A 21,546-nucleotide genomic window follows, 5' to 3' on the forward strand; every position below is an offset into this window, starting at 1 on the left:
GTGCAGACGCGTGCCCACAGACATGGGCGCAGCACAGGACGCGGACACCCAGCCGCGAGCATCCTCGCCCTGGCGCTATCACCCCCTCTGAGGCGATAGGGGTGGGGAAGCCCTAACCTTCTTGTGACCGCACTTCTCCTCCATCCCGGGCTGGAACTCGTCTTTCCCCTGGGAGTCCCAGGGAGGAGAAGTGCGCCCTCCCCCGAGGCAGGACATTGGGACAGGGGTGCTGGCAGCGAGCCCCGCCACCCCTCGCTTACCTTCGTCGCGAGGCCAACTCTTGGGCTTGACTGCGTCGCGATGGGCAAGGCGCGCGGGGTGGTTGGCGCTGGAGCAGGCGCAGACGCCCGTCCGTGGGTGTCCCGCGAGGCGCCCCAGCTGTCAAGGCAGCCGACTAGACCCCCACGGCCAGGGCAAACCCCGTCTGCCGGCCTCCGCCTGGCTCCGCTGCGGGGACAGAGGCGCCCCGCAGCGTTTCCCAAAGGCCCAATCCGGAGCGGGGGGCTGGCCCGGGGCAGCGAGGAAAGGAGGGCGGTCGGGCACCGGGACGCAGGCCTGGACCTGGTAGGCCAGTTTCTATGGCAGCCAGGAGGGAGGGGCGGAAGGAAGGAGGGCGTGCGGCGCGGGGACACCCATTGCAGACGCTTGGGGAGGGGGTCGGGCCTGTAGCAGGGAGGATCTCTCTTAGAGCGCGGATGGGAAGTGGCACCACCGCCGAAAGCGGTTAACACAGCTCATACGAACTTAACGCGGTTAACACAGCTCATACGAACTTAACGACTGTGAGCCAGGCTTTGTATGTCTTTGGGAGACCGCGACTTGGTCATCCTGCTGTCAGATCGGAGGTTTCCAGCAAAACACCGTGACAGCTCCTCCGGGTGAGTCTGGCAGGGCTTAGGCCCTGCAGAAAGAAGTGTAATGTCACCCTCTGCCTGGATTCCTGGCATACATCAGGTCTGGTTCTCCTGATGTCATTTAGTGGCTTCCTAGTCTCTTGCCTACTTGTAGCTATGATCCTCTGGCTAATCGTAGCTGCTGAATACTATCTTTCCAGTTTACAAACAAGGCAGTCAAGTCAATGGCTCGAGTGTAGAACGGAGAATTCGATTCACAGTATATTAAACATAGAGGATATCTATTGGCGTTTAAGTGTCTTCTCCCTCCCCCCATCCTTTTTTTTCTTTTTTCTTTTTTTTTTTTTTTTTGCGATACTGGGGTTTAAACTCAGGGCCTTGCGCTTGAGCAGGGGCTCTGCCACCTGAGCCATGTCTCCAGCCCTTTTTGCTTTGGTTATTTTTGAGACAGGGTCTTGCAATTATGCCCGGCTCTACCCGCATGGTTGGGATGACACTCGTGCACCAACAGACCAGCCTTTTAGTGATTGAGATGAGGTCTTGATAACTTTTTGCCAGGTCTGGGCCTCCAGATCTCTGCCTCCCAAGTAGGTAGGATTACAGGTGTGAGGCACTGTGCCCTGCTAGCCCTTTATTTTATAGAGAAAGAAACCGAGTTCGGAGAGGTCAGCAAGTTAGCAAGGGTCACACAGCTGGTTAATGGCAGAACCAGGTCTAGACATACTTCCATAAGCAATCTTTCCACCTGTTCATGCTCCCCATCCTGCAGACTCATGATTGTCAGGGCAATACTTACAAGAGCAAAAGTGCTAGGAGAAAAATAACTTAAATCTAAAATCCTTTCACAGTAAAAATTAGGAGGGCAAAGATTCCTTCTTTTTGGGGGGGGACAGGCACTGTAATAAATATTTTTACCAAGACTCACTGATTAAATCCTCACAATAATCTATGAATTAGGTTCTGTTACAACCATCCCTGTTTTAACAGATGAGGAAACTGACGCAGGTTATATGACTTGCTCAAGGTCACACAGCTGTAAAAAGCTTGTCCTGGGACTCAAACCCAGGCAATCTCACTCCAGTCAGTGCTCTTTCTTACTACCGCCTCTTAATGTGATGATTAAAGGGGTCAGGAGCAGGAAGGGGAAGAAATAAAACCTTGGACAGCTCCATGCGCTGGCCTTTGGCAGGAAAACCAAGAGAACCTAAAATGACTGCTTGCTTGTTTTCTGCTAGTGGTCATCTATTTGTGCAGGAAAGGGTTCTCTGTGATAAAGATGTATCTTTAAGGGGAAAGACAGAGATTTTTTTTTTTAAAGAACACTCTTTAAATAGCACATGCCACCAGTGTACTTTCTTTCTGAAACAATGAAATACAGGGTAAAACATTGTGTATTTTTAAAAATATGTAACAGTCCTTGAATCCTATAACAGGACAGTGCACAGGATAAAATCTTATGGGAAAATTGCCTAGAAACCAAGAATCTCTAACAACCTGACACAGAGTCTCTATACTCTCTATGGCACAGGCCCTCAAATCATGACCGCAAGACCAAGGAACATTTACAACCACATTAGAAATCATTTCTCCTAAAGGCTGTTTGCCAGACTCCACTCTGGGAGCCTCTGCTCTATAGCCCACACATTCCACTTTCTTTTTTAGCTGATGCAAGGGTCTGCTCTTTTCAAACCAGAGCCCTTCCTTCATGCCTTCCCTTCCCTTGGAGTCCTGGGATGCCCCAGCCATAGAAGACTGAAGTCCATCAAATTCTCCTAGAAGGGGTCATTCAACAACAGGTTAACTACAATATAACAGTGCACAGAAGTTAAAAATTCTTGTTTTTGAGTAGCATGAGGAAGTATTTCCCATATATTAAGTGAAAGCAAAAGTTTCAGAACAAAATAAGACAAACTTATGATACATATGACTAGAAGGAAATACACAGATAATAGAAATGTTTTTCTTTATCTGGTGGAATCTCACACACAGGTGACCTGAAAACTCATCTCAATACCTTCCAGTATTTTTTCTTCATTTTCTATAATGAACATAGGTGTCAGAAAAAATATTTTAATGTCAGAAAAAAAATTATTTTCTAAAAGAATTTGTGAAACTGTAGAGTCTACAAAATAGTGTAAGAAGTGCCATGGTTATTGGGAAGCTCATTAAAATTGAGTTTTCTAAACCCTGCTCCCCATGTTGGCGGGATAGAAGTCAAACACATGCCTAGCCACCAGAGGGGGGTTTTGTTTAGTTTTGTTTTTCAGTACTGGGAGTTGAACTCAGGGCCTCAGGCTTGCTAGGGAGGAGGTGCTCTACCATTTGAGCCAGTCCACTAGCCAGCCACCACATGATTTTAATGGAGGAGGTACTTAGGCTCTGCTTGGAAAACATTGACAGTGGCTAAAAGTTCAGACTTTTTTTTTAGATAAACAAAGAATTACATATATTTTCAGTGAACCATCCTGGAGACACAAATTTTTCAAAATTTAAAATTCTTTGATAGTATACTGATTTCTTTTTTTTTTGATTTATTCATTTATTTATATGTGCATACATTGTTTGTGCCATCTCTCCCCCTACTCCCTGTCCCTTCTCAAGTTTAGACTTTTGAGTCATAGAGCTACACCTTGACTTCTAACTCTGCTTCTTACTAGCTGTATGACACTTTTGATGTCAAGCATCTTTTAGTTTCAGTTTCTCATCTGTAAGAATTATCTAGATAAAGCTTCCGGCAGCAGTAAACTTTTTAAATGTGCAGTTAGTAAGCTTGGGATGGTCGGCAGGAGGATCCCCTACTGAAATGTGTTAAAGCATGTTCCTTTCATCACAGTGTTTAAGGAGTTGGGGCCCAGAGATGGTCGGAATTCTTTCTACTAAGTGTTTGTTTACTCTGTGCTATTCAAGGGCACAGAGAGACATTCTGGTGTCATTTTCTGGTCATTAAGTCACCTAGTATGCTACACCCATACTGAATGTGAACATGGGCCATGTGTGGTGAGGCCACACCTCCAGTGTTCCTTCCTCCCTTTTCTCTAGTAGGAATATTTGACAAATCTTAGATGAGGATGCAAGCCAGCTTTTTTTTTTTTCCTAAGACTACATATGGCAGGCTGGCAGAGTGGCTTAAGTGGTTAAGAGTGCCTGTGTAGCAAGCAAGAGGCCCCAGTGCTGAAAAAAAAAAAAAATTAACATGACTGCAGAGTAAAGTCTGCAACTCCAAAGGGTATAACCTTTTTCAGAAAAATTTGTTTTATTTATCTTGTAAAGGATCTGTGTACCTCACATCTTTTAACACTTCAGAAATACTTTCAGACAGTATCTCTGAACATGAGAGATGCTGTCTTAGTTTGGATTGTCTAACAAATTACATAGACTGGGTGACTTAAACAACAAACGTTTTCTTAACACAGTTCTGGTGCTAGAAGTCTCAGGTGAGAATGCCAGCATAGTAAGAGCCCCCTGTTGTAGCCTGCCAACTTCTCATTGTATCCTCACATGGCAGAGGGCAACAAGAGAGCTTTCTGGAGTCTCTTTGATCAGGGCATTAATCCTACTTGTGACCTAATTATCTCCCAAAGGCCCACCTCATACTACCATCACATTGGGAATTGGTATTTGACATATGAATGGGTGTGAGGGGATCACAAGCATTCGGTCCATAACAGACCTCCTCCCAAATTTTATCTTTTTCTCAGGAACTCCTACTGTGTATTACAAGTATCACATCTTCTCATTCTATTTTGCTTTTTTCATGCTCTGTACATTTTTACCTTCTGTGTTGCATTCTAGGTAATTGCTTCAGATCTTCTATTTCTCTGATTCTCTCTTGAGTCATATCTTATCAGCTGTTTAACACGAACACCTGCTTTTATTAACCTGAAGAATGCAAGTATGATTGAAAGGAATGGTCGAAGTATGAATGTGCCAATTTCCGCATTTCACAGCAGGGAGCCAATTTTTTTCTTTTCTTCTTTTTTAACTTAGTTTTTATGAGGGTATATTAATTGCATAAAGCAGTTCAATGGTGATATTTCCATACTTTGATCGTATTCACTCCCTCTTGTTACTTCCCCCCCGCACTTTTTTTTCCCCACAATTTCTAATGGGTTTCATGATTCTGTTTCCATTCCTGCATATAATGCACTTTGATTATATCTACCCTCCCCCAGCAGGGAGTGAAGTAATAGTTTAAAATCGAATCACTTCTTTACAATTTATCAAAATATATTTATCAAAATTCTTTGACAGAACCTTTTTTATTTTTATTCATTTATTCACATGTGCGTAAATTGTTTGGGTCATTTCTCCCCCCTGTTTCCTGCCCCTACCCTCTCCCCCCTCCCCCCTCAATTCCAGGCAGAACCTATTCTGTGCTTTTCTCCAGTTCCGTTGAAGAGTAGAAATAGGCAATAATAAGAAAGACAAAGCATTTTTGCTAGTTGAGATAAGGATAGCTATACAGAGAGATTCCTAGCATTGCTTCCATGTACAAATGTGTTACAACCCAGGTTGATTCATCTCTAACTGATCTTTAACTGGTTCCTGATCCCCTTCTCATGTTGACCTCTGTTGCTTTAAGGTTTCTGTATTAGTTCCTCTGGAGTGGGGACATCAAATGCTTTCATGTTTTGGGTTTTCTACCTATTCCTATATCTCCTGTATGTGCTCTCCCCTTGTCATGTGATCCAAGTCCAAACACATTGCTGCATTTGCCCTAGATCTAAAGTCCGCATATGAGGGAGAACGTATGATTTTTGGTCTTCTGAGCCTGGCTGACCTCACTCAGAATGTTATTCTCCAGTTCCATCCATTTACCTGCAAATGATAAGATTTCATTCTTCTTCATGGCTGAGTAAAATTCCATTGTGTACAAGTACCACATTTTCTTGATCTATTCGTTAGTAGTGGGACATCTTGGCTGCTTCCATAACTTGGCTATTGTGAATAGCACTGCAATAAACATGGGTGTGCAGGTGCCTCTGGAGTAACCTGTGTTGCATTCCTTTGGATATATCCCCAGGAGTGGGATTGCTGGATCATATGGCAGGTCTGTGTTTAGATTTTTGAGAAGCTTCCAAATTTTTTTCCAGAGTGGTTGCACCAGCTTGCATTCCCACCAGCAGTGGATTAGGGTTCCTTTTTCCCCACATCCTCACCAGCACCTGTTTTTGTTGTTGTTTCTAATGATGGCTATTCTAACGGGGTGAAGTGGAATCTTAGTGTGGTTTTGATTTGGATTTCCTTTATGTCCAGAGATGGTGAGCATTTTTTCATGTGTTTTTTGGCCACTTGAATTTCTTCTTTTGAGAAAGTTCTATTTAGTTCAGTTCCCCATTTCTTAATTGGTTCATTGATTTTGGAAGAGTTTAGTTTCTTAAGTTCCCTGTATATTCTAGTTATCAGTCCCTTGTCTGATGTATAGTTACCAAATATTTTCTCCCACTCTGTGGGTGGTCTCTTCAGTTTAGAGACCATTTCTTTTGTTATGCAGAAGCTTTTTAATTTTATGAAGTCCCATTTGTCCATCTTCTCTTTTAGTTGTTGAGCTGCCTATACCTATTAGTTCCAGAGTATTTCCTGCTCCTTCCTTTTTCAGAACCTTTTAAAGATTAATATTTCTTATGGTGAAAAAGCATTTATCTGAAACGTAGATAAAAAAAGAAAAACTTATTGTTTTCCTTTTTTTGTTGGGACTGGGGTTTGAACTCAGGGCTTTGCGTTTGCAAAGCAGGAACTTTACTGCTTGAGCCACACCTCCAGTCTATTTTGCTCTGGTTATTTTTGGTGATGAGGTCTTGAGAAATCTTTGCCTAGGCTGGCATCAAACTGTGATCCTCTAGATCTCAACCTCCCAAACAGCTAGTATTACAGATGTGAGTCACCAGCACCCAGCTCTGTTTTCTTAACAAATTCAAGCAAAATTAAGCAGAAAGAATTATAACAATTATGGCAATCCTGTTTTTAAATGTTCTCGTGTGTGTGTGTAAAGATATCTGTAATGACATTCATCAAATGTTAACAATAGTTATTTCTGATTAATGGGTTCTGGGCTTTTATTATTATTCTAAACTATGTAACTCTTTTACTTTAGCAGGTATAATTTAATAGCAAAACAAAAGGGAAAAGAAAGGTTAGTGACCGAGTAAAAGGCCTCTACCTCTTCCTCTGCCAGTCAGCTTAAATTCTACTGATATTCTGGGTATTGTTCATCTTAGCTTTCCTGATTTTTAGCTTTAATTTAGCCATTAAGATTCAACATCAAATTTCCTTCCTAAAATTGAAATACAAATAAAAAATTAAGAAAAAAATACAATGTTGAGAAAGGCTGTGGCAATTTTTATTATAAAATTTGAGTTCCTGAGATTCTCATTTGTAACAGCAACTATACTCCAAACTTTTCTTGAATATAAACCCATATATAGCTTAGTGTGATACTTTCTTACGAATGCATTTAGGTGTTATTTATAATTGGACAATTAAGAACAGTTGAAGGATCTAGGTCCATTGAAAATTAGCAAAATTAAGGGCTGGCAGAATGGCTCAAGTGGTAGAGCACCTGCCTAGAAAGTGTGTAGGCCCTGAATTTAAATGCCAGTACCATCAAAAAAAAAAAGAAAAAAAAAAAAAAAGAAGAAAGTTAGCAAAATTACCTATTATACATTTTTACAAAATCAAATCACCTTTTAGTTTTTAGTAAGCTATTTTATTTGAACTAGGGTCCTAAATCCAAATTGCTCCCTTTACGGTATTTCCTGGCTTATCTCAAGTTACACATGCCATAGGTAACTGCTCTTTCACAAGACAGTTACTGTTCTAATACAGTAGACTGGTTTTGGGCCCTCAAACCAGAATCAATGATTGGTTGTTCTCCTAAGTGAATTCATACATTGGATTTGCTTCTCAGCAAGTACTAGTTAACATTTTGGGTCTAAAGCACATTTGAGTTACTAAAAGGAAGCAAAAGAATTCCTAGTCAATTTTTCTAATTTTCAGGTTTTTAATGTCTTATTGTTCTCTAATGTTTCATGTCTTTGTGGTATCTTCATTTCAAAAAGTTTGCTACTGAAAATAAGTATAATGTTCTTGCTTGATACAAAACAGTCAAAACTTGTTTTTGTGCACTCATCACAATGAAAGGCTAATATTAACAATAGATACCAAAGAAAATATTTCTATAGTTAGCCCCAGGTTGCCCTATAAAAAAGAAGAGACCCCCCCTCCCCCAGAAAAAAAAGAGAAAAAAGAAAAGTTCATTCCAGGGATGGGGATGAAGCTTAGTTAGTAGAGCACTTGCCTACCATGCACAGACCCTGGGTTTGATCCCTAGCACTGAAATTAAAAAAACAAAAACAAAAACAAAAACCATTAATTCCATAGGCTAATCAACTGAGCTTCCTTGAGGTGTCCTTTGTCAGTTGTTCTCCAAGTGTGTCCCAGAACGAACAGCATCAGTATTACCTGGGAACTTCTCAGAAATGCAAATTCCTAGGTCCTAACCCAGACTGAATTACAAGTCTGAGGGAGGGGTCCAGCAAGTGTTTTAACAAGATTCTGATGTCTGCTAAACCAATTTGCTGGCTGCTCAAAATGCTTGAGAGACAAGAGTTGGTGGGAAAGAAATGAGGTTTTTTCAAGGGCCAGCACCCTGAGAAAAGATCATCTTGAGAAACTCAGTTACACTCTTATAGGGCTACATTGTTAATGGGGCTATGAGCAAAAAGGATACTGGGGGGGTGTGTCTTTTTTTCTTTGGCAGGAACATGCACTCAACTTCTACCTCCTGAGGCTAGTTCCTGTAATTCTTTAGACAAACACATTTCTCAAAGTTAGACATCATGTTACACATTCTGATAGAATCTGAAGGTCATCAAGTATTCTGGGTTCTGTAAATTTAAAGATTATTTAGCAGCTAACTTTAGAATTCAGAGGATTAGAGATGTGCTTCAAGTAGTGCGTGTATGCCTAGCAAGCTCGAGGCCCTGAATCCAAACTCTAGTATGGTCAAAGAAAAACTGAGAGCGCTGGGCAAAGGGAGAGGAAGTAACTCCGCACACAACTTGCAAAGGAGCAAGCACTGTTATGTAGAGGGGGGCTTCAGTGCAACAGATAATAAAGGCAATTTGCTGATGTATTTTGCTAGCTTTCCTGATCTCTTATCCCCTCCACTCCCAATCCCATCAAGGGCTGGTACAGATTCCAAAAATAGAACATCTATTCCAAAAATAGAGCATCTTCTATGCTTTGTGCAATCCAATGTTGCCAACTACAGAAAGCTCTCAGGGAGGTTAATTGTATCTCACACATAAAGGTTAGTGTATTTTAGGTTAATTGTATTTAATGTAGTCTGCTGGGGACCAAATGCCTCACTTCAAAATCTGGCTCCACTCATCAGCTATTTCTCATCTTGTTCTTCCTTCATTTCCTCCACTTAGGAGAGCAATGTAGTAACTTCATGAGGTCATAGAGCTATCACGACTGACAGCTAACATCTTACAATGAAATTGTTTTCCCAGGATACATTTCTTTAGAAATTTTAGTTGAATAATTGTCATATTAAGCTGTAGGAAAGGAGAAAAATTTAATGCTGCCATCCTACTTACCATGTCAACAGGGATTAATGAAGTAAAGTTGATAGGATATGGAGTAGAATTTTAAGATACCCATTAAGTTCAGACTGTATTTATGACAGCCTCTGCATTTATGGTTTTAAAGCAATGTACTTCTAGGCCTCTAACTGTAAAGGATCTCATTAACTAGTGGTGATAAGAGTTTGATAGTTTTAACTCCTGCTCTTTCTCATCTGAATCCATGACAAATTTTATTAAGAACTACTCTGCAGCTCAGCACATTACACATGAAAAACATGTACCCTTGGTCTCCCTTTCCAGATGTAATTAACACAAAGGCGAGTGTTAATGACTTCAAAGCTATTAATTTTCTCCAATGAAATCAGGCTGAACTTTCTAATTCAGGTATTTATAAAACGGCACAATGGAGTTATAAAATACTATTTTTGGAAGAACATCTTAATGGCTACATGGTCCACTTAAACCAATCAACCCAGGTTGAAGTAAAGATGTGAATTAAAATCCACTTGATGGGTGAAGAGTTAGGCCTCAATTCTTTGGCTTAGTAAGCCTGTTGGCTTATTTAACACAAATAATGGACAGTCTAGAAGTGGACCCTTCGAATTCCAAAATCTTTAGTGTATGACAATGGCAGCCCTTTTAAAACAAGTAATGACTACACGAGCCCTCATTTTTGATACATAGCCAAGATTTCTAGCTTTTACATGTATGGATAATAGGGTTTAGTTTTCCTCTGATGGTCAGTGTGATGTAGTAACATATATTTGGCCTTTGTCTGTGATTCCTAGCAGAGCTCTTTAAACCTCTGGAATATTGTTTTTATTTATAACAATGTAACAAGCCCTGTTTGACCTTATCCATTTATGCCAACAAGCTGTCTACTGGTCTCCCCACTGAGACCCTGGGGAGAGAAGAGGGCTGGAGATTGAATTGAGTTCAGTCACCAAAGACCAACGGTTTAAGCAGCCCAGGTTATGGAGTTTACAGTGTGGTGCTGTGTTGGTGAACACAACGTGCTGGGAGGGTGACCAGGTAAGTACATAGAAACCCTGACTGCCTACTTGACACTACCACCTTACTTATTCATCTCATCCATTTGATTGTTCCTGAGTTGCATACTTTTAAATAAAACTGCAATTGTAAAGTATTGTACCTTTCTGAGTTGTTCTAGGGGCATTATCAAACTTAGGGGATGGGGAGGAGACCACGAGAACCCCAAATGTGTAGTTGGCTAAGCATGAATACTGGTAGCCTGTTGACTCCACTTGCAGGGGGCAGTGTTGTTGAGCTGAGTATTTAACTTCTTGGAGGTAGGGGGGATCTGTTCTAACCTGGGTAGCATCAGAACTGAATTTCTGGATTCCCAGTTGGTGTCCGAAATTGTTCATTGGAGTAGGGGAGATAAAGGCTCTCCTATGACCAACATTGTACTCTACTGTTCAGCTATCATACTGGAGGCTTAGCTAAAAACCCCAGTAGGAATACAACCTAGTAGGCAAAACTTCATAGAAACAAATACCCCAAAGCACTTGGAGCAAACTCACATTAATTTTAAAAAGCTGTGTCACACTATAGTAAAATGTTTTTCAAATTGCTGTTTAACATAAGGCTTATCCCCACTGAGTAGCTTTCTTCTTCTTTTCCAATCAAATTCACTGGTATTCTGAGCACAGTAACAGTCATGCCTTTTGGGAAAAGGAAAATAAGCTATACCTGCTTCTCAAATCTGCCTCGAAGACTTTGCCAAATGTGAAAACTCAAATGGTAATTTTAACACTTTGATATGCCTTTGCCACCTTGCTGCCAGAACTCTTAAAAGAGGATTATACTTAAAAATAAACCTTGCTTCATACCTTGGCTTAAAGGCACAGCAAGAGCTATTTTCAGAATTCAAAATTCACTAGATACTAACTGGCAATTTACATGTTTGAGGCCACTATCTGCTAGGAATTTAGGAAAACAAAAACACAAAAACTACAATTAACTCAGGAACACAGGCATCCTAAGGCAAACTAAAAATTCAATGTGATAGAATTTAATTTTGAGAAAACAAAATAAAAATAAGCCTTGCAGTATCCTTAACTGCCAAACAGAACATACTTGGAGTGTTTATACACTTATTTTGATCTTAAAAGAACAATCTTATTACTGATACATCTAAATTTATGACTTCTCAAACTGTTTAAGCTATTCTCTTTAGTATATTTCATGTCATCATTTAACGTAAGAATCTCCAGTTTAATTGATTTTTTAAATTTAACACAGTAATTAGTACAGAAAGTGTTTGTTCTCTATTAATATCAATACCAATATAAACAGGTTCTACTAACACTTGCTTTTGTGCCTCCCATGTAAGAATTACAAGGAATATAAACTTCCTCCTTTCTTTTAAGCTGGTTTTTGAGGTAGGTATGTATTAAAAATTTTATATCTTAATTTATGAATGAGTCATGTTAATACAGATGTAAAAAGATGTGAGAAAATATCTCTGAACGTTTACCGACTTCCACACTGGTAATTAAAAAATAAGAGTCATGAACACGTAATTTTAAAGTTTACTTTAAAAATGTAATTATCTCCCAATATTTAACAGGTAAAGAAAATAGAATATTGGTTTATTTTACGTGGTTGTTATAGTTTATTTCCCAAGTAATACTGATTAAAAATATTTACACATCTACTTTAAAGTCCACAGTTTAGCACTCTTATTTGTATGGCTTTAAAAGTTATAGCACAGAATCTTTACATTAAGGATTGAGGGGAAAAGATTCCATTAAAAACAAAGCCTGATATATTATATACATGTTTTCCTCTGTACTTTATTTTAAATACATTAATTTTTAAATGATGCTCATCTTTTTTTTTTCTTTTCATCTGGTGGTAAAATCCTAGTGCAACTTCTCATCAAAATAAAGTTTACCACAGATGTAAATGAAGTTTCCCAATTGAAAATGGCCATGCAGCTGCCATTAAATGAAATTTCTCAAGCTAAGTTAAATGAAAAGGAATTGGCAGTTGTCATTATAAGCAAAACCATGAAGTACTATAGCATTGTCTACATTGCTCCTTACAACACAAACTTTGAAAGAACCAGATGCTTTATAGAAGTTTAGTTGGTTTTGAAAAGGCACATGGGTGTGTTTTTTTTTTTCTTTCACTTTTTTACATTCTAGAAATTTTGCTGCCACCACTCTGTGTTGCAGAGATGGCATCTGTGACCAGGGGTAGACAAAAATGCTGTTCAAAAGAAAGCCAAACCCAAAACTTAACTGCACAGTAACAATGCACTTTCTTCATGCAGCCTTGTGTTTCCTATATATTCAATTTCCTAACATGCATTAGAATACATAAAACTTGTATTCTAATGATTTTACATTTGATTTTATAATATGGAAAGAATTTGAGGAAGGACATGACCTGGGGAAGAGAAAAGGGATCCTTACCACAATGAAAATAGATACATTCGTACCCAACTATATAGTAAGAATATAATCCATTTAAGTTTCCAGAAATATACTTCTCAAAGTTCCCCTTCATTTATAAGAATCCCCACTCTGTGGCATTTACTGGGGGGGGGGCGGGGCATCAGTTTGTTTCCATAGAAACAGTTCAGCACAACAGGAAATAGTTTAACTTTGGTCCACTTATCTTTTAGCTTAAGGACAGTTACACTGCCCATAATCAGTTCAAAATCCAACATGTAAACTTAAAAATATACTCATTTGTTACTTCATTCTAAAACTGGCATAGCTGTTCTGTCATTCTCTGCCTTTTCATCTTGTGAATCCTCTGTCAGTTTGGTCTCTAAACCCTCAGCACCTTCGTGATCCTCCCTGGGAGCCTCAGCAGCATCTTCTTCGGTAGGCTCTCCTTCCTCTTGGCTCATGATTTCAGGAGTCACGTGATCCAACTCTGCTTCTAGAAGCTCAGTTTGTACTTCCACTGGCATCTGATTTACCCGTTCAACATGTAGCTCCTCCACATGTACTTCAGTACCTTCTTCAGTGTGAATTCGACCCACTTCTAGGTAACTCACTTGGACCTGATCTGGAAGGTCACTTATATGTGAATCATGTACTTGGCTGTCCTGGAGTAGATCTGGATGGACTTGTTCCACAGTCACTTGTGCTGAATCCACCTGGACCTGAAGCAGTGGTAACATATGCACCTTCCCAACTTGTTCTATAATAGTCATTGATGTCACTGGTTCAGTTTGCACATGTGTTTCTACTGAAAGGACTTCTTCAGTTACTAGACGTTCTGAAATATTGTGAGCATCACTGAGATGCCTCCTTAATTCATTTCCTTGCATAAACCACAAGTCACATAGAGTACAATGGTTAGGTTTATCTCCAGTGTGTATTACCAAATGATCTTTGAACTGGTCCCAGCTGTTAAACACACTGTTACAGACCTGAAAAAACCGGATATATGATGTTAACAATACTTATATTCAAACTGAAAGAAATATGGATACAATCTCTAAAAGAGCTAGGGAATTGGCTCAAGTGGCAGAATACCTGCCTACCAAATGTCAAAGGCTGAGTTCAAACTCTAGAACCAGCCAAAAAAAAAAGCAAACACATTGATAATAGGTTAAAGACTATGAAACGGTTACAAATATGTTATCTGCAACATATAGTCCAAACTATTTCATAATGTTTTGTTTCATTTGATCTTTTTAGCCAATATACTTAACAACTTAAATACATTCTGGGAACCATTTCAATATATCATTGTTTAAGTACCATATAAATTCTTGGATACAAAGTAGCAATATAATTTCTCTAATAATTTCAAGATTTAGGACTATTACAATATTTGGGATAAAAACATACACTTGTCATAGAAGATCCAGTGACAGCTGGTTTGCCTCCTCTGTCCCTCTCCCAAATGCTGATGTGATAACTGCTCTACAGTTAAGAAAAACTAGTTTCAGGCTACCTGTTATTTAGGACATGATATGATATTATTGACATTAATGTCATACAGTGTTGAGTAAAACAAAAAAAACTGTAAATCTGTCTTATAAAATTAACACCATGATTTTCTCTTATTCTCATTTCTTTCCAAGCCATCAGCTCTATATTTTTGCTTGAGATTCTCAGGTACTACTCAGTTTATGATGGAGTTATACCCTACCCATTGTAAATATTATAAGCTAGAAATATTATAAGTCAAAAACTCACTTAATATACCTAACCAATCATACACGACAGCTCAGCAACACAGTATACTGTAGAGCATGGGTTATTGTTTACCCTTGTGATGGCATGGCTGACTGGGAGCTGTGGGTTGCTGCTGCTGTGCACTATTAATAGAGAGCATCCTTCTGCATCACTAGCTCAGGAAAAGATCAAAATTTAAAATTTGAAGAATGGTTTCTACTTTTGTACCAAAGTCAAACCATGGTAACTGAGGGACTGTAAACAGAGTTCTCTGGTAAGGACAGAATACATTCACCTACCTGGCATTCGTAAAGCTTCTTCCTTCCCTTTTTTGCACCCACTCCAGTTTGGCATGCTGTGAGGTGACACTTAAGGGTGCTATTTCTAGCAAATCGCTCATGACAATTTGGACATTCGAAAGGCTTTTCACCTATTATAAAGAGGAAAAAACCCACATTGATACATTAAGACAAACAACAAAAACCAACTTATTTAAGAGTTTATTCATTTATTTACTGGAGTGCATGGGTTTTGCACATGCAATGCAAGTGTTCTACAGTTTCTTTTTGAAATACATGAAAATAAACAAGTGTAATGCACTGGAGACTTGTTACAGAAGAGACAGCCAACTGCAGCAACACAAATGAGAGGAGGAAAACTTACTCCAGTCAAAGGTACAGAAGTATAAAGAAGCATGGTAAAAAGAGGTGAGAGGGAGGAATCAGTTATGACTACTAGATCTCTGGCTTAGAATACCAATGAGGATAAAGAACTCAGGAGTTCATGTTTGGAGTGGGGTGTACTAGGAAAGATTAGGAAACCAGTTTTGTGTTTGTCAACAGACAGAGTAGCGTGGAGTGCAGAGTACCCAGTGTAGAGTGGAGGTGTCTGATAAATGTCTGGAGTCACAAGGTGGACTGATGCATTGGTTAGATACATATTTTCAATGGTAATAGTAATACTTCTGATGTGAATAAAATTTCTCAGAGTATGTTGTGTGACCACAAATTGAAAGATAGAACCTAGTGAAATACCAAGCTAAAACAGGCCAATAAGCCTAGAAATGGAAACAGAAATGGAACTGGCAAGAAGTAGAAGGAAAGAATACTGAGAGAAATTACAGTTGCCAGTGGTATGGTAGGATTATAAGGCAGATTTATCTGGGAGGAGGAAGTGAGTGAGAAGCCCATCAATGAAAACAGTCAGTAGAGAAATTCTTTCAAGAAGGCCTGGGAGAAAAGAGGGGAGGCGGCTTGAACAGTAAGTAAATATGAGTGTTCTTTAAGTCAAGAGAAAACACCATTATTTACTAATTTGCTGTGAGAGAAGAAGTCAGTGGAGAACACATCAACACACAGAATCGAGGTTGGCATTGAAGAAAAAGGAAAAATCTGTTTCTCTGGAATAAAAGAGGAGACACAGATGGATACTGTTAAAGTTGCAGGTAGGAAGACAGGTATATTATCTGCTAATGGTAGAGAGAGAGAGAGAGGGGGAGAGAGAGAGAGAGAGAGAGTGTGTGTGTGTGTGTGTGTGTGTGTGTATATACACGCAGGAGTCCTAACTACTAGAGTGAAAGTCTGGAATAAAAATTAGAAAAAGAGATAAATGAGATGCCAAACTGCCTAGTGAAGATCTGAGATATTAATTTCTTCCAGCAGAACTCAGCAGCCAGGCAATACAAATAAACAACTGCAAAGATTCCAGAATAGAGGGTCTTTTAGAGCAAGTAGTGTATCTTAAAACCAGAAAATGTAATTAGTATATAAGCAAAGGTAGATAACAGCAAGGTCCAAGTAAGATAGAGAATGGTACAAAATTGTACCTTTTCTTTCTCTTTGTTTTTCAGTGGTGCCTCACCCAGGCCTAAGAACACACTCTACCACTGAGCCATACCTACAGGCAATAGGGGCTTCTGAAGAGATCTATTTAAGTACTTAAGAGATTCGTTTTTCATTGTGTATCACTGAGATTTTCTATTAAAAGTCAGTTTAATAAGCCCAGTGAAATCCAGAAACAGTAAAAGATTAATTCTATTTTATATATATATATATATATATATATATGCAGTTAGTTTTCATAGTACTTTCACCATTTTCTTGTCACAACACTGCAAAGTAGGTATCATTATCTTTATTTATACAAAGAAGCCCCAAAATAAAGTGACCAGTCAAGTTCATCATAATGATAAAGGTCAGAATTGGAGTCAGAACTGAATTCTGATTCCTCAATCCACATTCTGTCTGATTCTACACTTTCTCTCTTAGAAAACAGGGAACAAGTATTTGACAACATGGTTAAAAATCACTTCTAGGTTGTCTTTCACCACACTGGTATCTTTCAGGCACAGCTGTCAATGGTCTGGTATTTTCTTTCACCCCTCAACTGTATACCCTTTTATTTTTTTTTAAGTTAAGAACTCCAGTTCATGTAGACACCCAAATCACAGCTAGAAGTCAATATCTCTTTTACACCCCACACCTCCCTGATTACCAAATCCTGTGAATTCTGCCTATTTCATATTACTCAAATTCCCATCTCTTTCCCACTTATTGCTGCCGTTACCCAACCTTCCATTCTGATTTAGATTACTCTGAAAGACTCATTAGTTAGCAGGTTTCACCCCACTCCAATCTATCTTGCCAGTCATCTCTCTAAAATGGAAAGCTGATCAGATCACTTCCTGATTTAAGCCAGAAGACAAAGTTACTTTATGTACTAAACTGATCCTCCAGTAGGCATATGGTTCTTGAATTTATACAAATAGTCAAGCTAATTATGTTACCAAAGTTATCTCACATCATTGTGAAAGGAAACAGACATACAATATAAAGTACTTTAGCCCTCTATTCTGCTGTCCAATCCAAAACAAAAAGCACATTTTAAAACTTCCAAAGTGGTTTCTGTTGTCCTTTATTGAATAGATAAGAGACCCAGAATCGTTCAAGGTATAATCCAAACTAATCTGTAGCACTTAAGACAATCATTAGCTATAAGATCTCTTTCCCCCTTAAACTTACTCTACCTGTAAGACGCCTTAGTATGATGCCTTAGTGCATGGCACATGGCCAGATCTTCCAATCTCTTTGGCCTTATTTCCTGGCATTCTTCTACTTGGACACATCCCTTCGCCCTATGCACTACTAGCAGTGCTCCAAACAACTTGCTTTCATTCATTACTCTATGCCTGGTATATTTCAGTTCCTTTACATGGAATGCCTGTTTCTAGGCCAACTTCTTTTCCTGTAAGAGTCACCATCACAGGGTAACCACCCCTAGGAAGCCATCTTTGTCTCTTCCATCACAAACAAGCAGAGCAAAGCAGGTGTTCCTCCAGGATTCTGCTCATCACTATTTGAGCTTTAGCCTATAACAACTATGGTTTTATGGGCTCATCTACCCCAACTTAACAAAACTACTTGAGACAAGGACTCTAAAACTGCTTTATATCCACGGCCTGGCAAGATAGCATTATCAGTACTATTTTCCAAATAGAAACAAAAGTTATTCAGACATGTAATAGCTAAAACTTTGCAAACCAACAATGTGCACACTTTCACACATGAGAAACCAAACCACTAAACTAGCAGAAATATGCAGAATATGAAAATGAGTGGGGTGTATTGCATTTTGCAAGTGGGAACAGGCTTGTCTCCTGTTTTCGCAATTTGTTATATGGGGAAAACAATCTATCCTTTAACTTAAACTCAACTTAAAACTACCTACTTACGCTCTTCCTGAATTTACTGAGTCATTGGCCACAGACCTGCAACTATCTTGTCACTAATTACTAGTACAGTGACTAAAGTTAAAACAAAGTTCAGTTTTAATTATGTGCTAAACTGATCCTTCAGTGGGCATATGGATCTAGAATTTGTATCAATTAAGTTACTTAAGTTACCTCTCATCATTTTGAAAGCAGAGAAAGTCTTACAACATAATATACTTTAGCTCTATAGTCTGTTATCCAACCCAAAACAAAAAGTGCAGGATATGTAAAGCACACTTTAAAACTTCCAAAATGGTTTCAGTTGTCCTTTTCCCAAACAGGTAAAAATCACTAGATAACGTTTCGGGTAAAAGATAACAGCTCCTACTTTAGTATTCCTAGAAAATAATATAAAAGCAACTGATTACCTGTTGGGGTACCAGAAACCCTTATCAGTTGGTAATCAGTACCAACGGATTACCTGTTGGTACTTCAATCCTTTTGCAAAATTAACCCACAGCACAAAAATGTTTACAAAAGAGCAATAAAATAGATGAATATTTGCTTTGTAAGTACTAAAAAAAAAAAAAAAAGTTAACTATAGGCAGTTTCAAATATAGAAGATTTATATATATATATATATATATGTGCATATATATATATATATATATGTAAAGATTTAATAGATGCCTCCTACTCAAACTAGTACCTTAAAGCTTTTTAAATCCATATTGACCCTTAAGCAAAGTATGACATTCTTTTGTTATACGTGTATTAACTGTTTCCAAGTACTGATAGCAAGAGTTTGAATGGACAGGGATAACACTGAATCTATCCTCTATTTTAACTAGTGTTTATCAAATGACTTTGCCCAGAGAGATCTCTTTCATTAAAAAAAAAAACTGAAGCTGGGCATGGTAGCTCATGCCTATAATCCCAGCTATTTGGGAGGTAGATATCTGGAGGACAGCAGTTTGAGGCAAGACCAGCAAAAAGTTTGCAAGACCCCATCTCAACCAATAAAAAACTGGTTGTGTGTGGTGGTATGCACCTGTCATCCCAGTTATGCAGGAAGCAACAAATATGAGGATTGAAGCCCAAGTCTACCCAGGCCTAATCGTGAGATCCTACACAAAAAATACCTAAAGCAAAAAGGGCTGGAGGCAAGGCTGAAGTGGTAAGAGTGCCTGCCTAGCAAGCAGTAGAGCACCTGCCTAGCAAGCATAAGGTACTGAGTTCAAACCCCAGTACTGCCAAAGAAAGATTTTTAAATAATGTAGGATACTTACGTTGTATCTACCAAATCAAAAATCCAAACAACCTTAATCACTATATGAAACAAGGACTTGGGAGTGAATGACCAGAAGTTGACACTTGGCGCTAGAAGTAAATGCTCTCTCCACACTCTTGTGACAGTGATTTAGGCCTACCCAAGATTCAGGTCATTGGTGGTAGATCCTATACCTGGCCTAGGAGATCTAGAAAGGAAAGTTTGGGAGATGGAAGCAAGGACAGTGAGAGGAAGCAGAATTGTGAGGACCAAGAGGCCATGAGGCAAACCTCCCAGGACATGGGACAGTAAGTATAAAGACATTAACCCCTTTAGCCCCGTTGGCTGTCCTGACACTTTTGCTATTGACAGAAGTGGAGAGAGACACACATTGCCCATCTACCAAGCCAAAATAGAAAATGTAAGTAAAAATTATAAGCATGTCAGAGATTGCTTGTAAGTAAATGAACTTATCTTTGTAACACATTAACATGAGAAATGTAAAAACAGCAATAGTAAAGTCCCACTATCAATTAGGATTTAATAATTTATGATCCTTAGTATATAAACCACAAATTTTTACATATTTCTTTGAAAAATATAAAAACTGACAAGCATAAAAGTGACTTTCAAAATTGACACTGATGTACATTTAAAGCAACAATTTTTCAACAAATTAATACAATAGCAACGTGTACATAGCCTGTACTTTAGAAAACAAAAAACCCTAAGAATTTAGACTTCACATTAATACAGAACAAATATACCTTTAAAATAAAGCATTTGCCCATTACCTGTATGTTTTCGAAGATGCTCTTTAAAATGTCCAAAGTGGTCAAACTGTTTCTCACAGTACTGACATATGTGAATTTTTTTCCCAGTTCTTTGCTTCTTACTGACTCCACCTTCTTCAAGGTGGTAACAGTTTAAGTGCTGTTTCCATGCGCTCTCACGAAGATACCTTTTATTGCATATTTCACACTTGAAACTCTCTGTGGAGTGTGATTTCATGTGTTCCTTAAAATGGTAAAACAATTTAAATGAACGGTTACATTTCTCACAATGGAACAAGTCCTTCACATGTGACAGCTGAAGTTCCACAATTTCAATACCTTCTACCTGTTTGCTTATGGCGTCAGATGCACAGCCATCTTCTTTAATCTGTCCTTTTCTATCACCTTGACGGTATTTGCTGGTAATGTCCGCCAACAGTGCTAGAGCAGAATCGTCAGAGGAACCTGTACTCTGTATGTACTTTATGGACTGCTTTGCAGATGCCACTTCCTCCAATGTTTCGATGCCTTCCTCTTCTACTTCTATTGTGCCTTCAGCGATCTCCACCTCGATTTCAACAGGTTCTGATTCTGCACATGGCAATGACTCAGTGATAACATTTGAAGTTTCTGCAATCTTTCTTTTTTTTGCCTCATTTTTTCCTGTGGTATTTTCCTCTAGTGGAGCTGAGTTTTCTTTGTTTCTGAAATACAGAGTGTATGAGTTTTAAAAATCTGAAAGCTCAATATCTCAGCAGGTTTCTTTAAAGAAATTGATAAAATTGATAAAAATTTATATGGAAAGACAGAAAAAACTGGAAGGCCTATACTGATTTTAATACTTCTAAAACCTATAGTAATTAAGACAATTAATACTGGTGAAAGTATAGATATTCAAGGATTAGTGGAACAAAATAAATTCAGAAATAGACCCACACTTATAGAATTAAGTAACTTTGGGAAAAAGGTTCAAAAGTAATTCAATGGAAAACAGGTAATGTTTTAAAAGTGGTGCCGGAACATCTAGTATCTGTATGGGAAAAATAAACCTCAATACTTACCTCATACTATACACCAAAAATTAACTCAAAATGAATCACAGACTTAAATGTAAGAACTGAAACTGTTTAGAAGAAAACAGGAGAAAATAATGGGGCAGCAAATGTCCAGGATTAAGGTAT

The 21,546-nt window shown here is 38.7% G+C and overlaps 2 protein-coding genes and 1 long non-coding RNA gene across 10 annotated transcripts in view; 1 reads left to right on the plus strand and 2 right to left on the minus strand.

Annotated features, from left to right (window-relative positions):
- Nim1k (NIM1 serine/threonine protein kinase) overlaps positions 1-413 on the minus strand; it is a 56,801-nt gene extending 56,388 nt beyond the window's left edge. The window contains exon 1 of one of the 2 annotated variants that reach the window (XM_074077532.1): positions 261-413. The gene's annotated coding sequence lies outside the window, so the exon portion shown is untranslated. The remainder of the gene's footprint in view (positions 1-260) is intronic. The other variant, XM_020185283.2, reaches the window with a different exon arrangement.
- A 153-nt stretch (positions 414-566) lies between these two features.
- LOC141424205 (uncharacterized) overlaps positions 567-21,546 on the plus strand; it is a 34,988-nt gene continuing 14,008 nt past the window's right edge. For all 3 annotated transcript variants that reach the window (XR_012449183.1, XR_012449181.1, XR_012449182.1), the window contains exons 1-2: positions 567-878; positions 10,320-10,477. This is a non-coding gene — a long non-coding RNA (uncharacterized lncRNA). The remainder of the gene's footprint in view (positions 879-10,319; positions 10,478-21,546) is intronic.
- Znf131 (zinc finger protein 131) overlaps positions 11,465-21,546 on the minus strand; it is a 30,508-nt gene continuing 20,426 nt past the window's right edge. For 4 of the 5 annotated variants that reach the window (XM_020164240.2, XM_074077530.1, XM_074077529.1 and 1 more), the window contains exons 5-7: positions 20,387-21,069; positions 14,913-15,043; positions 11,465-13,859 (exon numbers count right to left, since the gene is read on the minus strand). In XM_020164240.2, coding sequence (XP_020019829.1) covers positions 13,176-13,859; positions 14,913-15,043; positions 20,387-21,069 — 1,498 coding nt within the window. In that variant the 3' untranslated portion in view covers positions 11,465-13,175. The remainder of the gene's footprint in view (positions 13,860-14,912; positions 15,044-20,386; positions 21,070-21,546) is intronic. The other variant, XM_074077531.1, reaches the window with a different exon arrangement.

Source organism: Castor canadensis, chromosome 6 (genome assembly GCF_047511655.1).
Source record: "Castor canadensis chromosome 6, mCasCan1.hap1v2, whole genome shotgun sequence".
Lineage (NCBI taxonomy): Eukaryota > Metazoa > Chordata > Mammalia > Rodentia > Castoridae > Castor > Castor canadensis.